Here is a 26,333-nt window from a genome sequence, read left to right as displayed (position 1 = left end):
TGAAGAGCTCCAATGATTCTATCGCACATTTTTCATGAAAGTCCTTAATGAATTTCATCAGCGAGTTATCTAGGGATTCTTCCAAGGAGTTTCCTTCGATTTACTGCAAGATTTTTGTTCTATGACAAAATTAATTCAACACGGAAGTAGCACAGAGTATAACAGAGTATAAACGTCCAAGTCAGATTTAACGAGAGGTTTCAGCAAAACCAAAAAAATAAGCACATAGTTTATAGACAGCCTTATGTACAATTGCTTTTCATTATAGAACAATTCGACTTTTTTTTGTTGTTAATTTTATCCTGCAAAGTTGTGTAGTCACTGAAAGATTATTCGGGTTCTCCGACATTACCCGGAAAACCATTACCCGGAATAATAAGTCATACGAGAATTCCTTCAACGATTATTTCAGACATATCTTAGAGATATTCTAAAGAAAAATCGTCGAGGATACTTCCAGGAAGTCATGCAAGAATTCCTCTAAAAAATCTCCAGTGAATCCTCTGAGAATTCGGCCAGGAAATTCGAAATCTACCGAGGATTCCTCCAGAAAGAATTCCTCAAGTGAGTTCCCCGGGTATTCCAATTCTAGTCAGGGTTCCTCCAGACAATCTTCGAGGATTCCCTGAAAAATCTTTTAGGAAGTCCGCTATGAAATTCTTTGAAAGTCCTCCACGAAGTCTTTCGAGGATTCCTTCATTCTACCAGGATGTCCTCCGCGGATTCTCCCAGCAAGCCTACCGAGTAGAGATGGGCAAAATGGTTCAATTATGGGAGCGATGATGATGCACTCACAAAAGTGAATCGACTCTTTCGGTCGATTCCGTGACTCATATAATATGAAAAATGAACTATTTACACATGTCTGGTGCACTTTAACGAAATAAATCCAAGTCAAAAAACTTAACCCTGGGACTTTCTTGAGCTCTCCTCCTGTTGAGAGGAGTTCGGGGCAGCATATTGAAAAACGGCTTTTGAAGTATGTAACGGTGTTTGGGCACACTCAAAACTAAAATTGTATTTGATTAGGTTCATATGGCGTTTTATAATATTGTTACTTACAAATCTAGTTTTCAATTCAGTTATTTAGCCCACGAACATTCCAAATTTCCTACAACGTAACCTTGTACAACATTTTGCCATTAGCAACTAGTATTCAATATTACTCATAATTACTCACGGTAAGCTCTATCAGTCAACACCCACTATCGTTATTGTCTTCTCTTTGCTGGCAATTCTGCGCCTATTGTAAGTGATTTATGTAATAAACAATTGATAATAGTTTTCTTTTTACTTACTATTTCCAGTGCAATAATTTTAGTAAACTCTCAATAGCATCTAATTCAAATAATTTAGTTAATAATTCAACTCCGATTCAATTCATAGCAATCCGAATTCAACATGTCAGCGCCCTGTGTTTACAATGCTGTTATCGTTATTTCTTCCTTCTTTCAATCCTAAGTCATACTTTGCACAATGTGGATCGCGTCCATGCAACAAACACTTTATATCCCAGCGTAAGGGACGATTCAAATATGACGTCCATATTTTTTAAGGCTTTCTAGAACCCCCTCCCCCCTCTGTCACGCTTTTTCCAATACCTAGTACATGCACTGTCACACTTTCGTAGACCACGAACGACGTCATTTTTGGATGACCCCTAACACCTCCAAAAATTGCGATGATAGTGAATCGTAACTCTTTAGAAAATAATCATTTTCGAGAGTCGATTCTTTTGATCAATTCGTGAGTGAGTCACCCATCTCTACTACCGAGGATTCCTCCGTGAAATTCTCCAAGAATTCCTCAAGGAAGTTCTCTGGGTATTCCAGGAATTCTACTAAGTGTTTTCACCGTTAAATTTTCCGCAACCTAGCGTTGTTGCTGACGAGTAGATTCTTGGAAAATGAACAATGTGACCTTATGGGCGGGCGTCCGAAAACAGACCAGATCTTTGCCTTTTGGTGAAGTCTTTGTGTGTACCTAATGGGTCTAATTGATTTGTAGGCAACAAACCTTACTAATAATCGTAAAGAATGTATAAAACCTCCAAAAAATAGCAGGATACCATCCAATAGAACATTTAGCGACAAAATTAAATACTGAACCTGAAACAAGCTAAAGTGCATCAAAGTTTCTTAAGCAGTAGAATGTCGAGCCGGTTGGCGGCACCCAAAAATACTTAGAGAGTGAAATACAGAGTAGAAACCGTAAAATATAACATCGCTTTATGCTTGCTGAGCGAGTAGACTAATCGTGTATGCTATCTATCGAAATAGGAACCTTTGATCGGGAGACGGTTACAATGTCAGCCCGCCTTATCACACGAACTTCAAATCTCAACCAGCCATCTTTGAAGTTGTACTTGGCGGGTATCATGCTGTGCTATCACTTCTTCACACTTTTTTTAACCACACTCTTGCGGTGTGCTGTTATCGTTGCCAGTAAATGAAAAGACGTCACAGCTATTTACCATTTTAGAAAACATCAATATTCTTCCCCATGGTTTGCCAATAGAACGCTTATTTGCACCATGAAATTCAAACTTTCGAGCGTCGCAGCTGAACAAAGTGTGAAACGTTTCGCGACACTCGTGTGAGACGAGTGAGAAGCCGATGTTGAATTTAATATTTTTAAGTCGCCACAGGAAACTGCATCGCCTTGAGAAATGGTCAAGGCGACTGCAAGTGACGTCGCAGTCATCATCATCACATGGCGGACGACCACGAATTTTGGAAACCACGTGGTTTCGATCAAAGACAACATTTTCGGCGCTTCCATATCATCATCAGCTTTTGCTTCTTCGTCGTTGCTTTTCACCATCAAAAAAGTAACGTTTCCCATCGCCGTCACACATGCAATCCACCACGTAAACGAATCAACACATCAACCGTCCATCCAGATGTGGGTTATTTACACACTTTAAAACGAAACGAGATGGCATTACCAAAACGGGTCGGAAAAAAAGTTGACCGTTCCAATACACGCTAACCCTCCCGCAGCAGGATGAGAAGTGAAAAGAGAAACAACAAAAACTGTCTCACGGCTAGACCCGGATTTGTAGGGGGCAAAATTTGGGGCCTGTATACTTGCATAAATTACTCCAAAAACTCCGCTCAGGATTCTTTCTAAAAGTCCTCCAGGAAATCTTTAAAAATGTTGTTATTTCTCAAGAAATTACTCAAGAAATTTATCCAGGAATTGTTTAGCAATTGTTGAGCGGACTAGATATTTTGGCGTTCTGAAGATACATGTAGGATAGGGCGATTCAAATTTTAAAAATGTTCGAAAATCCAATCTTCCATATGCTTCTTACCAACCTTACCATAAAAATAGTGTTCTGTAAAATTTTCAGCTTTCTATGTGGTGATTTAAAGGTGGCCCAAAGACAAAGTAGGTTTATATGGAAATTACTATGGAGAAATTTTGAGAAATGTTCCGAACACGCTAGTACTGTAATGTAAGTAGAAACTTATCATCCCATATCGAAAACTCATTTTTCAAATCTTAATGAAGGATGTTGCTGAATAAACAAAGCTTTTAAGCTAATTTTGTTTGGGATTTTTGTACATGTTTGCAGCGCTATAATCCCATATTGAGGTAAATAGTCGCAAACAAACTCATGAATATGTCTTGTGCTATCCGTCGGATTGAATTTCTCTATTCAGCAATTTTCTTTATTATGGTTTGAAGAATGAGTTTTTACTATGGAATAATAAGTGTGTACTTACATTACAGTACGAGCATGTTTGGAACATTTCTCATAATTTCTCCATAGTAATTTCCATATAAACCTACTTTGTCTTTGGGCCACCTTTAAATCACCACATAGAAAGCTGAAAATTTCACAGAACACTATTTTTATGGTACGGATGGTATAGAACATATGGGAGATTGGATTCACAAACATTTTTAAATTTTGAACCGCCCTAATGTAGGACTCTTTTAATTTTAATCCGATACAGATGCATCATCAAATAGATAAGTTCTATTATTACAGCTAAAAAAATGAAAATATTTTAAAAACACTTGATCAAATATGTCTGCACACCGACCAATTTATTGAGGAATTCCAGGAAGAACTCTTAATAGATTTTCTAGAATGATCCCTGGAGGAATTAGAAACAATTCATGAAATAAACCATTGATGAATTCATTAAGGAATCTATATGAAAATGACTGGAAGAACTGGAAAAATCGTTGTAGAAACTCCTTGATGAATTCTTGAAAAAAAAACCTTAACGAATTTCATCAAATGCTCTAGAATAAACCTTTGAAGATTGTCTTGCAAGAAATATAGAAACCTTTGAAGACCTGCTAGAATAATTACTTAAGAAATCGGGGGAAGAATTGGTGACATAAAAACTGTGAAAGAACTTCTAGAATAGTATCTGGGAAAATTTTCAGATTAATTCCTGTTGAAATTACTGGAACTAGTAACGTTGGATGTGCTGGAGCAAACTCTGAATAAATTGTTTTGGAATGAATGTTTGGGAAATCTCTAGAGGAATTTCGGGATGGAAGCCTGGAGGAGCTCATGAAAGTATTTTAGTTAAAATCTATGGATGAATCACTACAACAATTCTTGAATATCTTCCTTCAGTAGTCTGAAAAAAGTTCCTGTAGAATAATCGCGTAAGAATCCCTGAAGGTTTCTCTGAAGCCTATGAAATAATACACCAGAAATCATTGCAAGGTGAAGGAGCAAAACATTCACTTTAGAGACCATTTTGATTAATACAATAGTATAGCATAGCATAGACTGACTGTACACGTCAATGGTTGCTACTCCGTGATTGATCGGAACTGGTAAGAATTGCACTACGATCCAAATGCATAAGGGATGGGAGTTTCCGCTTACTCTCGAAGTGCAATTTTAGCAGATCTAATATTATTGATCAATAACGGCGCCGGCCATGTCCTTACAGTCAGTTGGGATGGGGAAGGAATGTTAGGGTGTAATGATTGTTGCTTCTAGAGACCGAGAATACCTCTGCATCTCCACAATCATCACGGGAAGGGTTTTTATTAGTGAGGGAGGAAAAGATCTGGGAGTCACCTCTGGTCGATGATGCGATCCATGGACAAGGGGGAAATATACGACTTATATTTAAAGCTAGTTTTGTATTTTTGTCTCGAGAAGATTTTGGTAGAAGCTTTAAACAATACGTCAACATCTATAATGTCGAACAATTCAAAAGATGTTTTTATTAATGACGAAAACTGAAAATATATTTATAAATTATATGAAACAGGAATAATGCCGACACTTGTAGTGACGAACTATACATAGTTTGTTTGAAAATTACATATGAGTATTACTGTGCATTTTGTCTCGATATGGTAGAGGTTTTAAAAAATACGTCAACATTCACAATGTCGAACAATTCAAAAGATAATTTTTAATAATGTCAAACAGAGAAAAATATATGTATATTGAAATTGTATGAGAAAAAAGCATAATGCCGACACTTATAGTGACGAACCATACAAAGTTTGTTTTAATATTACTTAAAAGTTACGCTTTCAAGAAAAAATGTGTTATCACAAGGATGAAACGAACTCACCAGTTGGTAATCCATCCTCGACTGAACACAAAACTGACACTGACAGCAAAACTTCTTGGCGTCCCGAAAACAAACCCAGCAAGACGCTCCAAAAAAGAAATAAAATTCTTCGGCGACGAAACCACGCGCGAAACCGTTAGCGAAACCTATCTGACGACGCAAAATCGAACCGTCCTGCTTGGGCTTCACGAAGAACTACCTAGCAAGATGCCCCAAAACAGGAAAAAAAAAAATTCTCCGGCAACGAAAACACGCGCGAAACCGTTAGCGAAACCTATCTGACAACGCAAAACCGAACCGTCCTGCTTGGGCTTCACGAAGCACTCTTTAGAGACCACTTTGATTAATACAATACAATACAGAGTTAGAATTAAAGGGCTGTTTGGGCACGTCAGGAGTTAATCATCAATGTTAACTTCCTTTTCCCGAACAGCCTAGATAGCCGTGTAGTGTCGGTAGCGGTTGTTTCAATTGGCTAAGAATTAACACTACGGACTGCCTGTTCCGGTGGTATAAGTCCATCTCACAGGTGACCCCTAATTCATGCCGCTTTAAGCTTACCGTGCCTAAGAATGAATGGTTAGGGGGGTCTAAAAAAAACCTAACCGCAAACGGAGCCTGTGGAGTACCAGGGCGCCCTCTACAGTATTGTGCCCTTCCTGTGCTACCCGGAGCAATGGTGCAGGTGACCTTGTGTTTCTCCGAGACAATCGGCTTCCCTTCTTCAGTCTCAAACCTGAGGCTAAATAAGGGTGGGATTATAAGGATGTTGTAAATTAGTTTAAATTTTTCACCCTTATGGCTTCGCATTATGCGTTTTTTTTTGTTGGGGCAGCAGGGACGACAGTCCAGGGGCTTAACGGACCCCCCCCCCAGGACCTCTGCGAGTTGGGGAGTTGCCCAGGATGTGGTGAAGTTCGCAGTGGGCTCTGATGAACCTTCATAAAAACCACAAAAATCCGAATGCAACTCTGTCACAGCGACCGGTGCCGCTTAAAGTACCCTAGCCCAAACTAACAGGAGTGCCAACCGGCACATCAGGATTGATACCAGTGAGATCCTGATTATGGCATACTGGTCGCGATACAAACGGACAAGGCATGGAATTACGAGTAGGAGTGCTTCGAGCACATTGGGACCAACGCCAGTACGGCCCCAATTATGTATACTGGCAGCGCACGACAAAGGACAAGTAACGGTATATGTACTGGATAATATGCTTTGAGGCTGACAGCGGCGACATTCTACTCCCTTAGTAGGGTCGGGTGACACTGGCCCGAAACGGCGAGTGGGTTAATGGCGCAGGCTGCCCCCGTCCCGTAAAACCGTGGCAGGCCTTAGAGTACGTTCCAAATCCGTCGCCTGGTTGTTCCAACTGGGCGGGAGTAGGCTCAGATGCCATTACCTGACCTGCGCCGATCCGGCTCTGAACATAGTACCCCATAAAGGACTATGTCAACCCTAGCATGGCCTCCCTGCTTGCATAGATAACCATGGGATTATAAAGGCGACTATTCCAGCGGAGATGGATAGCGGCTCTTAGGGGGACCCATAAGAGATGATCAACCAAAACAAACAACTAGCGGAATGTGAAGGAGAGGCTTCTGGACCTATCAGTAACCGGCTAAGGTTCCCGCCAAGGAAGGAGGCGACCAACTTTATTGAAAACAGTGTGGGCAAAAGCCTAGATACTGTGACGACGGCAGGCACTGGCCGCTCCAGTGCAACATGTGTGGTGACCGATGGCCCGGGACTAATCGAGGCCATGGATCGCAATAGGGAGTACCTCCCAAAAATGCAGGTAGCTGCTGAGCAACTTGATGTCATCATCGAATATGTTAAAAGAAAAACAAATATCAGCAAAGACTTGAAAACAAGTCTACTGAAATTGCGACAATCAGTCCTAGCTGCAAAGCAGGACTACGAGAAAGCCAAGGAACAACTGGGCAAGGTAGAAGGCCAAAAAGACACTAGGTCGTGTCAGACCGAAGTGTTTTCCTTCACAGGCAACGCGAATATATCTGATGATATTATTCGATACGCGATGCGGAAGAGGGAAGCTTCCGGGGATGAATACGTGGCGAAAAGACGTATGCTTGCTAAGGGAAAAGTAACCTACGCGGCCGTCCTCCAAAGCGGAAAAGCTGGCACGAGCCAAGCCCCGCGATCAAGAGGACATGGCAACAAAGGAGAGGCCAACACCAATCCTAAGGCCAAGAAAGCCAAGAAAAAGGAGCCACGGGTTAACCGGAACCAGGCAGTGCATCCACAGGAACCACGGGCGCAAGGCAACAGCAACCCGTGGATACGAGTTGGAAATAAGAAAAAACAGAGGAAACCGAAAACGGAGCCCAAGGAGAGCGCTAAACCGAAAACAGCGAAACGTAGGAATTTAGGCGAAGCCCTCGTTATCAAAACGGAGGAAGCAAAATACGCCGAGGTTTTGAAGGCGATGCGAAGCACAGAGAAGCTATCGCCATTGGGCGCAGACGTGCGAAGCATAAGACGAACTAGGATTGGTGAAATGATCCTAGTCTTAAAGAAGGACGCCAAGGAAAAGGGTGCAGTCTATAAGCAACTGGCACAAGAAGTACTTGGTGACGAGGTTGATGTAAGATCCCTTACTGCTGAAGCGACTCTCCAGTGTAAAAATCTGGATGAGGTCACCGATGCAGCGGAGGTCTCGGCTGCCCTCAAAGAGCAGTGTGACATCGACGTATCCAGTAAGGCCATCCACCTTAGAAAGGGCCCGCAGGGCACCCAGGTGGCGGCGATCAGGCTGCCGGTCGCAGAGGCCAACAAAGCGAAGAACTTGGGCATACTCAAGGTAGGCTGGTCTGTTTGCCGGCTGAGCATACAACAGCCTCCTGAAGTTTGCTTCAAGTGTTTCGGGAAGGGCCATAAGTCGTGGAATTGCAATGGTCCCGACAGAAGTAAGATGTGCAGAAAATGCGGCGCGGAAGGCCATAGGGCAAGCGATTGTAAGCAAATCGCTAAGTGCCTAATATGTGTCGACAGAGCAGACAACGGACACTTAACGGGCGGACCCAAATGTCCGGGCACAAGCGGAGTATCAAAGCAGCCAAAACGGAAGTAACACAGTTAAATTTAAACCACTGTGATGCAGCCCAGCAGCTGCTTTGGCAGTCAGTCTCGGAAACCAAGACTGACGTGGTGTTATTATCGGACCCATACCGCATACCAGCCAACAACGGGAACTGGGTGGCGGATAGGTCTCAACAGCTGGCAGCTATAGGGACGACAGGACGATACCCAATCCAAGAAGTAGTCTCTAGCTCAAATGACGGTTTTGCGATAGCAAAAATCAACAGCGTGTTTTATTGCAGTTGTTACGCGCCCCCAAGGTGGTCGATTGAGGAATTTTCCCACATGGTTGACAGGATGATGGCCGAACTAGCTAATCGGCAGCCAGTAGTGATAGCTGGCGACTTTAATGCATGGGCAGTGGAGTGGGGTAGCCGCTGCACCAATCAAAGAGGCCAGCTATTGTTGGAATCCCTGGCCGCATTAAATGTAGAGTTGGCAAATGTGGGTACAGTGAGTACCTTCCGCAGAAATGGTGCAGAATCGATCATCGACGTGACGTTTTGTAGTCCTAACCTTTTAGGTACCATGAACTGGCGCGTTGATGACGGTTATACTCATAGCGATCATCAATCGATTCGCTATAGTATAATACCAGGCGGGCAGAAGGCAGCGCGATGTAACTCGACCCAAGCCCGAGGATGGAAAACAGCGCGCTTCGACGTCGAAGTATTCACTGAAGCCCTGAGGCGCGAACGAAACACTCTGGACCTAAACGGTGAAGAGCTAGTTGCTATGATATCACGAGCGTGTGATGCTTCCATGCCGAGAAAAGCCCCTCCTAGAGAGAACAGGCCGCCAGTGTATTGGTGGTGCGAATCAATTGCAAATCTTCGAGCAATCTGCCTTCGGGCTAGACGAAGAATGCAACGCGCACGCACAGAAGCACAAAGAGAGGAACGCGGTGCAGCATTCAGAGAGGCAAAGTTGGCTCTCAAAAAGGAAATCAAGAGTCGAAAACGGGCATGCTTTGAAAGTCTATGCGAGAGTGCCAATTCTAGTCCATGGGGTGACGCCTACAGAGTGGTAATGGCTAAGACCAAAGGAGCCATAGCGCCCCAAGAGAAATCGCCCGAGTTGCTGCGATCGATAATCGATGTACTCTTCCCGCACCATCCCATAAGCCCATGGCCCCCAGCGCCGTATGCGGCAGATGAAGGAGAAGAAGTGGCGAGAGTGACGAACGAAGAGCTGGCAGAAGTCGTGAAATCATTCGCGTCAAACAAGGCACCGGGACCCGATGGTATCCCGAATGTTGCCTTAAAAGCGGCAGTGAACACGGATCCGGACATGTTCAGAACCACGATGCAACGCTGCATTGATCAAGGAATCTTCCCGGATGTATGGAAGCGACAGAAATTGGTGCTACTACCAAAGGCGGGGAAACCACCAGGTGACCCGTCGGCGTATAGACCTATCTGTCTACTAGATACGACGGGCAAGTTATTGGAGAGGTTGATTCTCAACAGACTAGTACCGTATACGGAGAGTGCGGACGGCCTGTCCAACAACCAGTTTGGATTCAGAAAAGGTAAATCTACTCTGGACGCCATCCAGTCGGTCGTTCAAACAGCTGAGGTGGCAATCGAGCATAAAAGGAGCGGCATCCGTTACTGCGCGGTTGTCACTCTGGATGTGAAGAATGCGTTCAACAGCGCAAGCTGGGAAGCAATAGCACACGCGCTTCACCGCCTCAAGGTACCGGTGCAGTTGTGTAAGCTTCTAGAAAGCTATTTTGATGGTAGGATTCTACTGTATGACACAGAGGAGGGGCAGAAAAGCGTTCGAATTACCGCGGGAGTACCTCAAGGTTCAATCCTGGGCCCGCTGTTATGGAATGCGATGTACGATGACGTACTGAGGCTGCCCCTTCCGACGGGTGTTAAGATTGTTGGCTTCGCTGACGATATCACCCTAGTGGTCTATGGTGAATCGATGGAGGAAGTAGAGTTGACAGCAGCGCACTCTATTTCCCTGGTTGAGGAATGGATGAAGTCTAGGAAACTAGGACTGGCCCGTCACAAGACTGAGGTGGTGGTGGTCAACAACCGCAAGTCCGAGCAACGGGCGCTTATCTCGGTAGGTGATTGCACCATAGAGTCCAAGCGATCCCTTAGGCATCTTGGGGTAATGATCGATGACAAGCTGAGCTTCGCTAGCCACGTTGAATATGCCTGTAAAAGGGCATCTACGGCTATAGCGGCGCTTTCGAGGATGATGTCTAACAGCTCTGCTGTAATTGCCAGCAAACGCAAGCTGCTGGCAAGCGTGGCGCTATCCATACTAAGGTATGGAGGACCAATCTGGTCAAAAGCGCTTAGAACGAACAGAAACCTAAAGCGGTTGGAAAGCACGTACAGGATAATGTGCTTAAGAGTAGCAAGTGCATACCGGACGGTATCTAAAGAGGCCGTGTGCATCATAGCCGGGATGACGCCCATCGGGCTCATCATCAAGGAAGATGTTCAATGCTTCAACCAAAGGGGTACCAGAGGAGTCCGCGACACGTGTAAAGAGGAAACGCTCAGAAGCTGGCAGCAGGAATGGGATAACTCCACTAAGGGTAGATGGACCCATCGACTAATACCAAATGTGTCAGATTGGTATGGTAGAAGCCATGGGGAAGTGAACTTCCACCTGACGCAGTTTCTGTCAGGACATGGTTGCTATAGACAGTACCTGCATAGGTTCGGGCACTCAGAATCTCCTGCGTGCCCCAATTGTGCTGGTGTAGAGGAAACAGCGGAGCATGTCGTGTTCGATTGCCCCCGTTTCATTGTTGTGAGAGGTCGCATGCTCACTACATGCGGAGGGGACACGTCCCCCGACAATATTATAGAGAGAATGTGTGCGGATGCCGAGTGCTGGAATGCAGTAACTACGGCTGTCACTCACATTATGTTAGAATTGCAGCGTCTATGGCGCGCCGACCAAGAGTTGGCTGCAGAGGATTAGCCCTGCCGAGGCTGGTCCCTTGTAACATTGTTTAAGTCGGCTAGGAGAAGCAGTTTGCCTAGGCTACTTCTGCTACACGTGTTGTGCTATATGCACTGGTCCCTTCCCGAAGAAATACCGTAAGGTGGTTCCGGGGAGATGAGGGTCTGAGTCCAAGGGTCATGTCGATGCACTGTTCACCACTTGAGCAATTCTAAATGAATTGCTCATGCACAGTGCATAGGCTGGTTTTAGCGGGTCGTCGTTGGTGCGTCATCCCCGCATTCCCTGAGTTATCTTCTCAGGGGATCTGTTTGCAGATTTCTCCCTTGTAAAAAACAAAAAAAAAAACAGAGTTAGAATTAGGGCGAATGTGAAGACTTATACATTCTCAGTAAAATCGGTTTGAAGTTTCCGGGTTTAATTTTAATTCTATACTACGTTTCCGATCGATTTGATCGCATGATGCATTTTTGTAGGATCCATTACAATATTATTTTTGTAGCAAAATATTTAACTTATTTAAATATTATGAATATCATGTTAAAATAAATAAAAATCCATCATGTGCCATTCATCAAAATTTAGAGCTGTTGCGCCCCTCGGTTTTTCGTCGTCTTCAGTTTAACAACAGCGATTGCGCCTTTTGACCTCGTCCTTCTGGTTTGACTATCATCAGCTTCGCCGTTCTGCTACGCTCTCTCACACGAACCTTCATCACTAACGCCCTTCTGCACACTCAGTTTGAAACGCGCCCTACTACCACACTCAAGCTCAAATGCGCCCGGTTACCGCAGAGGGGGAAGATGGGCGAAATTGACGTCAGAGTTCGAATCGAAAGAGAATATCAAATGCGCCTTTATGTTTTTCTTACTTATTTCGTGAAAAACGTTATTTTTAAGGAACAGATGTGCATTATATGATTGCAATTTATCAAATCAACTGTTAGGTGAATAAAACTCAGTTTGTTTACATTTGTCAGTAAGGCCCTTAATCTGGTACTGTATTGAATAAGAGACTTTCTAGAGTTGTGTGAAAAAAGAGATCTGTTACTAGCTCTACGCATACAACTGAAAACCATGTTTAGGGATAGTCGGGGCGGTTTGGCCAATGGGGTGAAATGAGCACCTTTTGAAAACTGCATAAATTTTCGAAATTTCATCTGAAATAACATGCAACCATAAAGCTGATTAGGAAATGAAGCAATAGCCATGTTATAGCGGAATTTGGGGCAAGTGTGCCACCTTAAGCAAATTGTTCTCTAACTTCGCCTAAAGCTTATAAAATCCACCAATTTAGCCTCATGATGTTAGTTTCACATCTTTTCATAACCACTATGCCATTTAAAAAGAAAATAACTTCAAAAAGTATTAGTTTTGGAGCTTCTCAAATATCATCCAAAATAACCTATTTTTCGACACTATGGGGCAAGTGTGCCACCCATATGGGGCAAGACGGCCACCTTATTGAACATCGCATGTAATTCTACTTGTAATGAAATTTTATTTATTTCCTATTAATACTACTTATAAAGCAGACGCTAATCGATAATTTAAAAAATAATTTTTAGTTTACCGTAATAAGGGGATGCTTTATAACAAGGTTCAAAACATGCGTAATTCCCTATTACTCAATTCGTATAACTAAAATGGTTATTTTTGTCTCCCTTCAATACAATATATCTATTACCCTTAAATTACGGCGAATATGTATAATATTAAATCAGATCACCACTAAATAACGGTAAAATATTGATGTAGATATGTAAAACGGTACTTAATAAGCCGAAAATCATGTTTTTATTGAATGTTTTGAGAAAAAATCACTTTGGGGGGCAAACATGTAAGTTATTCCCCTACTATACTTCAGAAACTACTACTGGTGTCTCATTTTGATTTATTATTATGATTTTGTTGATGATGTTCACATTTTTATAAATTTCACTTCAACAATTTTTGGTTGCCAAATAGGTGGCACACTTGCCCCAATAAGCATACATTTCAACCAGGCTGGATTTCGTATGTAAAACAAAATACTTTTTTTGTTCAAATGCCACAAAAACTTACACATTTGAATAGTTTCACGATGTACAGTACGTTAGAAAAATCTGTTAATAATTTACCTTTCATTATGCTATTTAGAAACATCGAAATCTTATAAAAATCCACTCAAATTTGGATGTCTTTGCACAAGTCGATGTAAATACGTGAAAAATAGAGCAATTTTTATCATATTTTGATCATTGTATTGTGAACTATAAGGGAACATATTGTTAAGCTCAAAGAGAAAATATATATTGTAGTTATTATAAAAAGCGGGGGTGGCACACTTGCCCCTATGGCACACTTGCCCCAAAGTCCGCTAAGTCAGTTTGAACACTCAAAGAAAAAAAAAATGATGTTGGAAAAAACTGCCCATATTGTCCCGAATCGCTCTTTCAAATTTCGTCATTTCAGAATGATGATGTTTGACTGCTAAAATGTTCTTTAAAATTTAATCTTTCTGCACGAGGCGTTTATGAATACTTATAACTTACAAGTGTAGTACAAAAAGTAATTGAATTTTTAGATTATATGAGATAATTTTTCAACCAAAAATAGGGTGCTCATATCATCCCATCGGTAAAACATCGGCTTAAAAAATTACAAATTTTGAAAAATCTTTCATTCATTCATAAATTTTATAAGACAGAATTGAATTATTTGAACAGAAATCATTCAGTTCTAGTGTTGGGAATCATACAAAAATACGAATATTTCATAATATTTTCAGCACTTTGAGCGACATTTCCTTACGGTGGCCAATCTGCTCCACTTTCCCCTTCCATTATATCAACTTGTGAGTTTTTGTTCAATTGACAATAACAAGTATGAAAAAGGTGCAATTTCGTAAGTATTCGGATCGGAATTTAAAAAAAAAATATTTTGGTTTTTAGGATAGAAAAAAACGCATAATTTTATATCGAGGAGCCCCTTTGTGAGATCTGACCCACGCCCCTGCCGCCCAAATCCAACACTGCCCAATTCCACTTACCTTCCAAGCATTCACTTTGGGCAGCGGTGCTTCCACAAACTTTTTCGGTGCTTCCTTGTCGGATCCATCTTCGCTGCTGACCTTGTTAGAGGTGCTCGGTTCACCCGCAGGTTCCTTTTCCGGATTTTTGTCCTCCTTCTCGGATTCCCCACCGCGTGATCCACGTGCACCTCGTCGCCTCTCACCAGCCTTCTTTTTGCCGTCCTTTTTCGCAGGAGGTCCACCACTGGGCACACCTCCTTCGACAGACTCCTTAGCTGGGCCAGCTCCAGGTGCTCCCGCACTAGGGCCACTTCCTACGCCACTACCGCCACCGCCTCCTCCCCTGCCTGAACGGCGGGATGATTTGGAAGGCGGTTTACCACCTGCCTGCTGTTCTTCACCGCCCTTAGCAGCGGCCGCCGCAGCAGCTTTCTGTCTCGAGCGGCGGTCCCTCTTGCTGTGCGACACCACCGGAACAAAGCTGGCATCGTCCTCGGCATCTTCCCCGCCTCCTCCGGTGGTAGTTGGGGCCGCAGCTCCAGTGCCTTCCTTTCCGGCAGGGGCTTCCGGTGTCTTTGCAGCACTTGTCGGGGCAGGCCCCGAACTGGCGGGCTTCTCACTGCGAATGTTCTCCTTGTTGTTATCGTTCTGCTGCTTTTGTTGCTGCTTCTGGGCTTGGTCCTTGATGTTCAGCAGCACATTCGCGTAGGATGAACTTGAACCGGTGTTGTTATTGTTGTTACCGGTATTGCTAGCGCCAGTTTCTGTCGAAACGTGTGAAGCCATTTTCACGGTTTGGTTGTTTTTGTCTGTGTGTTTATTGCGTTCCTCTTCTCTATCCCTGTTCTCGACTGGCGATTTGCGTCGAGAGCGAGATCTCCTCGGTGCACCTTCTCACTGTGCGGCCACTGCTAACCCAGACTAGACAACGCGGTCTATTCTAGGCAGACGGAAGGGGGAGTGAAGACGTTGATACGAGGGAGGGATGGTCGTATCTTGCACGCAGTGCGAGTCCCTTCACACAATTTTACTCGCGCAATGACTATGGAGTAGCAGTTGCAGCAGCAGAGATAGAACTCTGGAAAAGAGATGATAGGGAAATGGATCAGTAAAATGTGCATCTCATGATAACGCTACGTGACTGTTGTTGCATAAAAAATGCTTAACCCTTACTTTCCCAATACTTTGATCGACTTTTTCTTAAAAAAAAAAAAGCATTTTTATACAAAAGTTCTTGAACGAACAATGTTGAAAATGGACTAATTTTTCTTTTTTTGTATGGTGTTCAGTTGTTGCTGCTGTTCTTCCTAAAGTTTATCTTCCGAAGGAGTTTTGATGATGTTCTTTCAGAAGCCAGGTTTAAGATTCCTTCTATAGGCGTAGATTACTGCAGAAAATACACAAATAATTTATTCAACAGATCTGTCAGATATTGGTCTAGGGTTTCGCCAAATTTATTTAACCCTTTCTCTCCCACAGCTTTGTTCGACAATTTAACTGTCAAAGGGGGTTTCTAAAATAAGTGCTTGAACAAAAGTTGTTGCAAATGAGCTATATTATTCAAAATCATCATAAAAAAAATGATTATTTGTCAATAGTTAGTTGATCGTTTTTCAATAGTTTGACACTTGGGTCACTTATTTCAATGTTTGATAAGACACATGAGCGTATAAGTTTATTCCAATCATTATTAAGCTAATCGTGGCAATTCGGTTTCGTTAGCGTTCGTCGAAAATCGGTGGATCACCTGTGCTACCATGCGAAAGAGAGGGTTAAATATGTTGGCCAACAAATTTATACCAAAGTCGCTTTCTAAGTTTTGCCAGAATCTTATCCTAAACTTTTCCCAGAATTTTGTTTACATTTTCCGTTGCAAGTGTGTACGGAATATTCATTTGAATTTTTCCAGAAAATTAGCCGGGAGTCGCTGTTTTTAAGAAGAAGTCAATAATCTTGACAATTTTCTCGATTACTTTTTCAAATCGACGTAACTAACTTCTATACGGTTTTTAGAAAATCAATTCAGAAGAATCACAACCAGTTTTCTAAAACTGTTTTGAAATGAATCACCTTTTCAATATTTTTTCGCCGTGTACATTGCTCAAATTTTGCATACAATAAGCTCGCGTTCAAGAACCAGGGAGTTCCTATAATTCACCACAAAATTTTTATCACAAAATGATAAGCCGATTTATTCAGTTACTTGCGACGTTTTTGTACCAGTGCAGTGTAAAATCGACTCAAGTAGTGTTTTGTTTTGATTCGTGGTTAAGTCACTTTTTCACTCCATACAGTGGAGCGGCGAAAGTGGTTAGGTAGCGAAAGTTGAAAATCTTACTTTCGTCGTTTTGTAAATCCGGATATTAAACGTTCTAAAAGTGAAAATCGAATTGGTTCAGAGCGAAATGTGTAGAATTTCGTCTGCGGAACACGTATAATCGATAAAGTAAGTTTGTATACTTTTTTGACTTGAGTCTGTTTGAATATGTTTTCGAGATTTCAGGCCGATCAGCGTTCTGCCTGCAGTATCGAAGGTGTTCGAGAAGATTCTTCTCTCTCAAATCACCGAACATCTTCAGGACGCCAATCCTGCTCTTCTTGCCAAACACTAATCTGGGTACCGTAGAGCGCACAGTACGACGACGGCGTTGGTGAAAGTCACCCATGACATTCTGGGTAATTTCGACAACAACAGATGTACGCTGATGGTCCTAATTGATTTTTCATTGGCCTTCAACTGTGTCAAACATGACCTGTTGAAAGAAAAATTAAAAAGCGAATTTCGATTCTCGGACTCCGCTTGTAAACTTCTTTCATCGTATCTCGAGCAGAGAAGCCAACGTGTCGTTTTGGGAAGCATCTCTTCGGAACCTCGTATGCTGAATGAAGGGACACCGCAAGGATCGTGCCTCAGCGCATTACTGTTTGCTCTGTACATCAACAGCCTGCCAAACGTCGTAAAATGTGAATACCATTTATACGCAGATGACCTGCAGATCTACGTGTCTGGCCCAATAAACGAAATCGACAGACTCGTCCAGCTGATTAACGAAGATCTCTCCGCGATTGAACGTTGGGCTTTAGCAAACAGGCTGTTTCCGAATCCCAAGAAGACGAAGGCAATAGTCTTCTGTAAAGAGAGTACGATAAATCCGCAAGATAATATCCGTTTCTGTGGAGAAATCATCGAACTATCCAGTGAGATAACGAATCTTGGACTTACGAAGGATTCTAACTTGAAATGGAGCAACCATGTTAACGACATTACCAGGAAAGTTTACTGTACCCTTCGTACATTTCGACGGTTCCAGGGAGTGTTACCTCTTCAAACTCGCATGAAGCTGACTCGAGCAGTACTGATGCCGTTCTTTTCCTACGGTGACGTTGCTTTTTATCCTGGGCTTTCAGCGGCGCAAAAAGAACAACTCAACCGCTACTTCAAATCGTCTGTGAGATTTGTTTACGGACTTCGAAGACGTGACACAACGGGAATGATACGACACACAATAGTTGGATGCGATCTTCCTGAGTACTATCGTCGGCGTATCTGTCATTTCATGCATGGAGCATATCATGGTAACCATCCAGAGTACATCACTCAACATACACCGATTGGTCGGAACGAGCGAGCCAGATCATTCATTCTCCCAAACCATACAACCAGTGTTCGTTAAAGTGTTTTGGTGTATGGCGCGTCAACCTGGAACTCGCTACCACTCTCCGTCAGGCAACAACCCACATTAATTTCTCTTAAAGCAGCACTGAACAGAGGCAACTAGCCAATCACAATTAGCACCTATAGTTAACTTATCTTGCTAACTGTCTTTCCTTATGTATTTTCCTTGAAATAATTTGTTCCTTGACATGATTTAAAGCAGTGTTTCCCAAACTTTTTTGACTTTCGCCCCCTTTAGACCAATATTTTTTGGAATCGCCCTCCTGATACGAAATTTAATCATTTGTATTAAGTAGTAAACTTACGTTGGAGTATTGATCAAAATCTCATCATAAGTGTACCGAAAATTGGTCAAATTTAAAGGGTGTAATAGTCAATAATAATACATCATTTAAAATACCCCAAAGAGAATGTCTTCTACTTGTATATCCATAAAAGAGTTGTGTAATATCTATGTTATGCATCAATTGTTTTCGTATCAAGAAATCTATTATTTTGGCTACTGTTCGATCAACGATTGTAGTTCACTTTGCTTTTTTGTCTTCTTTTAAAAGTTTATTAAGTTGTAGAAATACATTTAAGAATTTTTTGAATACATTTTCGGCAGTTCTGGAAAAAGCCCAATCTAAAGTCTGTTCTGATTTAAAATTCATAAATTTCGAAAAGATTTGTACGAATTTTCAAAAATTATCGCAAATATAAAAATAATACAATTTATAAAAAATAAAAGTATACTCAGACTATTCTTCAACTTTCCATTTACCGAAATATAACGTTCAGCGCGTTATTTTTCAGGCTTTGATCCATGCACTTTTATGACACCAAGGCCTATTTTTAAAAACAAAATATCAAAATAAGTAGTGAAAGAAATGCGTGAGAAGCAATAAAAACTTAATCTGCCCTATTCCAAAGATCGCCAAAAAGCTACCAAACATTACATTAAACTTGGAAATAAATTTAAAATGTCGCTAGAAGTTCTCACATATTTTCTTTTTTCAAAATACATTAAATGTTATATTAGTCAAAAATCATTCAGATCTCAATTAAAATCGTCAAATTTGTCTATCATAATTAAAAATCAAGCGCGTTCAAAGGTACACACAAGAACAGATGAAATAGTGAGGAGTTAAGTATTTTGTTTCAGTTGTAGATGCTTTCATTGAAATATGAGTGTCTCTTACAAACTTTAAATTAATTATTGTTTTTCAATTGCTGTCATACCATAATTTTCGCCCCCTCTCTAACATTTTCGCCCCCCAAATTCAGTTTTATAAATTTTCGCCCACTTGCACCTGAAAATCGCCCCCCGGGGGGCGAATTCGCCCACTTTGGGAATCACTGATTTAAAGTGATTTTGCAGCGTTTGGTGGGGCAATGAGAGCGCAAGTCAGTCCAAAGCCGGGGGCAGGGATAGGTAATGGCCGTAATAGTCTATGCGAACCACTTGAACACCATCGGAAATGATAGGACGGGTTGGGGTAGGGTATAGGAAATTGGAGAAGACTTGACACAGTAATGCGATTAATGCTGCAAAATGTAAATGTGCTGAGAGCAATTTAAGTTTTGAAGTTTGGTTTGATTTATTAAAATTTCAAACAATTGTACAAGTAAGAAAGAATGAGCTGATCGCTTTATATAAATTTAAAAACAACAAAGTAATAACAATATGAGAGTGATGCTAAGAACTGCTTATGGCACGATGCGACGCTTTAGGAGCTTTTGATAATGATTGAACATTACTATAAAGAACGCAATTCAATCGATGGTGACAACTGTACAAACTTTATCTGTTTTTATCATGTACAGATATCAAATTACAATTCAGTTCACTGATTGGCGGTGCTGATTTATATAAAAATATTTGATATTATTAAAATGAAATGTGTTACTTACTCATGATGGTCATACTTCCCTGACCAGAATTATTCTGTTTTGAGCATCTTTTTCGAAGCTATTCTATCCAGTTATCCATTGACTGCTTACAATTCTGAAATTATTCTTATTGTGCATGCTCATGCATTATATTAGTAATGATCATAATCATGCAACAGATAAGAAGGTGAGAAAGAGAGAATTAGGAACAGTGATTAGTAATGAATAATTATGTAGTTTTGTGAGAATAATAAACAATCAAACAGTACTAATGAATAGCTTAAAAAATGACATTACAGCATAGCTGAGCCTTTCGGATCATAAGACCGATGTATAAAAATAATTTGTTTCGAAATTGTCCGCGTGGTCTTCTAGTGCCCCTATTAGATCAAAATCAGTCATAGACATACATACCGAATGCTCGCCATGACCCTATGACCAATATTTGTATATGTATAGCCTTAGCTGATGTGGCTTTTCTAATAGGTAGTTCTTTCACTCATTGATTGTCTTCAAAACCTTGTCAAGTATAGAAAATTGATTTTGTTTCATTTATTACTACATTGAAACTACATTGTACTTATTGAGTATTATTTTATGTTTAGCACTATTGATATTATCAAGGCCAGAATTCTCAGTGAGTGAAGAATTTTATAGTACTAGAACACAATAGAAGATCGCTAAACATTACCTAATCATGGAACGGCTTTTTGCTCTATTATTTTAAGTAGATGCTATTGATCTACCTTTGCTCCTATCCGCAACCCGGTGCACGCGCCCTGTTGGTTTTCGAAAACCTCGTAGAAGATTACAAACCGTCAATGGCATTCCCAATTATTACCCCACATTGCACATTCAAGGGTCTGACTGTGCTCCTAACCCACCCTCAGTTTGTAATCTTCTCGCCAGTTTGAAATTATATTTTCCCGAAGTGAAAGTAATTTTGATGAGTGATAGCCGTACTATGCAGTAGTTTAACCAGAATCTTTAGGTCAGAAGACAAAATCTAAATTTTGTAATAAAAAGGTTGCCATTGCTTTGAATTTCACCCAACATCTAATCAAAGCTACTAACAACAGCGATCAATTATCAAAACTCATCGCTCCCTGGAAAATATAATCCCAAGCCCAGGGGTAAATACTAACATGTTATCGTATTGCCAATAAATTACAATTACAATTACAATTTTTAAATCACACTATAGTTGTCTTTATAATAACAAATTGCTGTTTGTATTTGAAAAGCTAATTTTTTTTTTTTTTTTTTTTTTTTTTTTTTTTTTTTTTTTTTTTTTTTTTTTTTTTTTTTTTTTTTTTTTTTGTGTGATATTCAGTTGGAGCTGCCTGACAACTTAACTTGTCAAGGCTGAACCCTCGGTCTGGCTTTTGCCAAGTTTCCCCTTTTCCAGGACCAATACTCAGACGGACTAGGCAATGGCGCCCACATGAACACTGTTTTTTATTAGTATTGTGACGTGGTAGTTTTTGAAAAGTACCCATATTCCTTTGCTTCTGAGAAAAAGAAGCATAGTGAAAATCAGCAGCTCCATCAGAATTTGTTATAGTAGTGTCATTACTAATACTGTCTAGTCGAAATGGTTTTGAATAATTTGTCAATCAAGTGCTATTCTGATTACTTCTGTCTTTTACGTAAGATTAGAGTTTTAAATGTCAATTGTCGTCAAGTCTTAACAAAATTAGGCTGTTTAGTAGTAGTTCTAGTTAATTTCTTTTTTATTGTTATAAGTATTAATTGGTCATTACGTTCATATATCCTTAAAGAAAAAAGTCACTTTTAGTCAAATCATTTTTATAGTGAATATTTACGAGTAAAGTTACCTTAGACTTCTATTACAGCTCCTACAAGATTCACTTTTCGGTGGCAAATGCATTGCTTCACAACGCCTACTTTCTACTTATAAATTTTGCGAAAATGAAGCTGGAATTAGATTATTTATACCGTTGTTACAAAAGAGGTATTTCTTATTATGGCAATGTAAAAACCATATTAAAATAAGATTGTCGCCACTTATATCTACTCAGTGAATCTACTAGTCATTTTCCTCAGAGTAATATTCCCTACGTCGTATATGATAACGATGTATCTAGCTAGCTAATAGTAAGAGTGGCTACGGATCATTCTGGTTAGCAAAAGGCAAACTGAACGTCACCAATAGTATTAATGTCCACTTCGAATAGATTATTTATTTGAAATGGGCATCAATTCTATCAATGACGCAGAATGTCCGTTGGATCACATCCGAGATATTATTGCGTCTATGCCATATGAATTATGACGCGGCTTTAAGCAAAAAGTGCCAAAATGTGATACCACCACTACAGGTTACGCCTTTGGTTTCCATCATATGGGCTAATGGATTATGCCCTCCCATCGCGGCAAGGTCGCATAACCAAGGGGAGGGGTATTTGAAAAGCTAATTCAACATGAAATTTCATCATCAACCGATCGCAAAAATAGTGACTTTAGCGACATTTTTTTCTGAAAAAAGTGACTTTAGTGACTTTTTGTTACACTTTTTAATGACCGGGTCGAAAAAAGTGACCTAGTCACTAAAAAGTGACTTGTAACCAGCCCTGCCATCGAGTTAGGATGGTATCAAGTCACAGAACACAAAACCAGTGCAAAACGGTTTGATTTTTTTAATAGTTTTGGACAACAACATAGAAACTATTTATTGAAATATCTTAAAGACCCCTAAAATTCATAGCAAGTTAAGAAAGTAATTATATAAGCAAATCTTTGCTCTGTAAGCAAAGTGTAATAGCCAGAAACGATATCTCCAAATACATTTTACTGTTCTCCTATTAAGCAAACATTTGACATGAATTCAAGATGGCATCTCCGGGAAGGTACACAAATTATATTAAGCTAAATTTCAACTTTTTCGATCCCCTCCCTCCACCTTTGTCACGGTTTTTGTAAGAGTCTTCCGAAAACTTTGTAATGCTTTTCACACCCCTCCCCCTTGGAGTGACATCATTTGTGCATGAACCCTTCCAAGTAATCTCCAAAAGATCCAAAGGTCAAGAATCTAGTCAAAAACTTAACAAAAAGCTGGCCAAGAAACTAGAGAACATGGCTATTTATTCATTTATCAAAGATGCCGCGATGAAATTTGTTGTGAATGATTGGAGGATTTCGCTGTTCATCTGCAGAAATCCATACAAAATCTCTTCAGGGGCCTCATGAGAGCTTTGTCGTAGATAAATGACTAGTCAAACTGAAAATCCAGACAATGTTTCATCAAGAATCAGTTCCATCAACAACCCCACAAATTCGTCAAACTGAACTCTTAATGAATTTGCCTAGGATTCCAGTAGATCTCCCAAGAAACAGCCTCTATGAATCTACTAGAAATATCAAGCAAAGACAGCCAAGGATGTTCCCTAGAATCCACTGAAAACTTTATAATCAATCTATTGATAATCATTTCAGTGATCTATAAAAAAACTTTCAAGAAATTGGTGAATTATCGGTACGACGCCAGTTAGAATTGCAATAAAAATCTCACTAAAAGTTTGCCATGAATACAAACGGAAATCAAACAAGCTTTCGCCAAGAACCTATCCAGGAATTACACTTCTAGAAATATTTCAAAGATCAAAATCGTTTACTATCTCTATACCAACTCATCAAAAGAAAGTCATGATGCGAAGTACGAGTAACAAGCAGTCGTGCTCCTCCTGGAAAAAAAATCTAATTTCAACCATACTGCCGTGAATCGCAAGTCAGTCCCATCTGTAAAAAGTAGGCATTGAGAAAATGAGCTCTGATGTTTTCAAACTCGTTTTCCATACGAATATTCAAAAAATTCCAGAAGATTGTAACATGTTCCAATCTTAATAAAACTTTCATAACTTGCTTTTCACTACGATATCTTTCCGAGAAAAATATAAAGATGATCAAAACAAGTTACATTTTGGAGTTACACGGTGCGAAAATCTGTAGTGGGACTGACATGCGGTTACTTTTCATTATGATTTCATTTTTCCTATTTTTTTTCCGAACAAATCATATTATTTCATTAGTGCAGCTGAAAGAGCATTGAAAGAGATGTTGAAAACTGAACTCAACTCAATTTTGAAGCAAATGCAGATGGGACTGACTTGCGATTCACGGCAGCATAATCCTTGAAATGAAAACAATCCGGTTGTCTTTAGTTTGAAGACTACAAGATGGACCCCATGGTCATGGTGGAATTCCGATCTGACTTAAATTTGGAAACAATGTACAAGGAGTTGGAATAGACGCCGTTCACCTGTATCAGAATCGTTCGAGTCGGCTCGCAAAACTTACAAGAAGGCTCTGCAGTCTATTGCACGAGCTGGCTCGAGTGAAGTCAGTCGGCTGAACAAAATCAAAGTGAAACAAATACGCTTACCTAAAACACAGTTTTGATCAATACTGCATGGAACAATCACTAACTTTTTTTCTCTGCTTATCCGTGTTTTCTAATCTAATCCACAATTACTACGAGGAATAATTCATCGGAGTGGAAGGACATCCCTTATTATGACAGCATAATGGCCGAGGAAACGCGGATTAGGGAACGAGCAATCTCTAGCAAAGTGGGACAAGTATCCAACAGAACAGCCCATTTTTCAGATTTAAGCAACAATTTATCATTGACATTTAAGATTTATAATATCACGTAAGAGACAAGAGTAATTACAGTACCTTAGTAGCATGACTTGCCAAAAGATAGACCGAGGGTTCAGGCTTGCCAAGAAAAGAAAGGTGGCTAAAGATAAATAATAATAATCATCGATATCATCGCCAACCTAGCAAAGAAAAGCTAAGTTTGACACCGCATTTCTTGTGGAAAATCTTAGCGCGTTTGGTGTTCCCGCATTAAAAAATTGCGTTTCAAACGCACACAGCAATACCAACAAAAAAGACTTTGGGCGATTCTCAAATAATCAATAAAATTGTTTGACCTACCGATTCATTACATATTGCTGCATTATCAGCATTATTGTATCAACAAGTCCATCTCATTGGCCTAACACCCAACCCAATCCTATTTTCCATCTCCCATGGCGTATGCATATATCAAGACCAACAATTGAAAAGTTGAGGCCTAAAATGTACACAAATCGGGTTTCTGCTGATTTTAGTGTAAAACAGTCTATTCTTACTGAAACATACATTAGCCATTCAAAAATATGCATGAAAGATGAAAAAATAACATTTTTCTAAAAGGCCCCATCTCATTTCCCACTAACTAGGATATTCATCGCAAATGCGGCCTTTTCCTAAAAAAGGCCTCATTTCTATATTCAACTGGAACCGAGATGAGGCCTATTAAACAAACATCCAAATTGCAATTTAGATCGCGAAAAACGTTCCAAATTCACTAGGCAGATGCAAGTTATACTCTATAGCTCCGCTCTTTATATTATTTTACCCAGCGATTGTCTCAACGACGAAAATTATCAAGTTTCCCGTCGGGTTTCTGTGGAGTGATGTATGTTGTATCTTACTACCTAATAATACCTGTGTTAGCCTGTCTGTACTTCACGACTTGCTAACAAAAACACGATTTGGTTATAATTGCATGAAAAATAACGTTCAATAGAAATATCAATTTAATTGAACTAATATTTCCATACAATTTCTCGACGACACAGGCGCGTAGAACATACATTATGTTCATGGATGACGATGATTGAATAAATCCATTGGCGTAAATACGGGGGGGCTAGGGGGGTCTTAGCCTCCCCTAGAAAAGTTCAAGCCCCCCCTAGAAAATTTGAACTCTCATGCTAAGTTTGTACCTTGCTTAAGACATTTTTTTTATCGAATGGGCCAAGCTCCCTCTAGATTTGAGTTCAAGTTACGCTAATGAATAAATCACATATTTAATTGACCGCATGAATCTTTTCTTGCTGCAGACATTCCCATGTACCTTACTTTACCACTTAACACTCTTCTACACTTCAGTTTTATTATTCTATCATCAATTTTTAATGATTTAAAAAAGGCTACATCTGAGGATGGTGAAAAAATAAGCCACAACTAGAAGGCCTCAACACATGTTAGAGTAAACAAAGGCGTCAACTCACAGGCCTCATCAGCGTCGGCCGGCGTCTAGGGGCACAAATCAAAAGGGCTGCATAACTTTTGGTGAAATAAAAGCCTCA

General features: G+C 40.4%; 1 protein-coding gene across 3 annotated transcripts in view; it reads right to left on the bottom strand.

The window, feature by feature from the left end:
• Positions 1-26,333, bottom strand: part of LOC5571437 (la-related protein 1) — a 64,142-nt gene that overhangs the window by 35,787 nt on the left and 2,022 nt on the right. For 2 of the 3 annotated variants that reach the window (XM_021838193.1, XM_021838195.1), the window contains one exon: positions 14,640-15,699. In XM_021838193.1, coding sequence (XP_021693885.1) covers positions 14,640-15,407 — 768 coding nt within the window. In that variant the 5' untranslated portion in view covers positions 15,408-15,699. The remainder of the gene's footprint in view (positions 1-14,639; positions 15,700-26,333) is intronic. The other variant, XM_021838194.1, reaches the window with a different exon arrangement.

Source organism: Aedes aegypti, chromosome 1 (genome assembly GCF_002204515.2).
Source record: "Aedes aegypti strain LVP_AGWG chromosome 1, AaegL5.0 Primary Assembly, whole genome shotgun sequence".
NCBI classification, from domain to species: domain Eukaryota; kingdom Metazoa; phylum Arthropoda; class Insecta; order Diptera; family Culicidae; genus Aedes; species Aedes aegypti.
The sequence above is the reverse complement of the archived record's forward strand: the minus strand, read 5'-3'. Positions and strand labels throughout refer to the sequence as shown.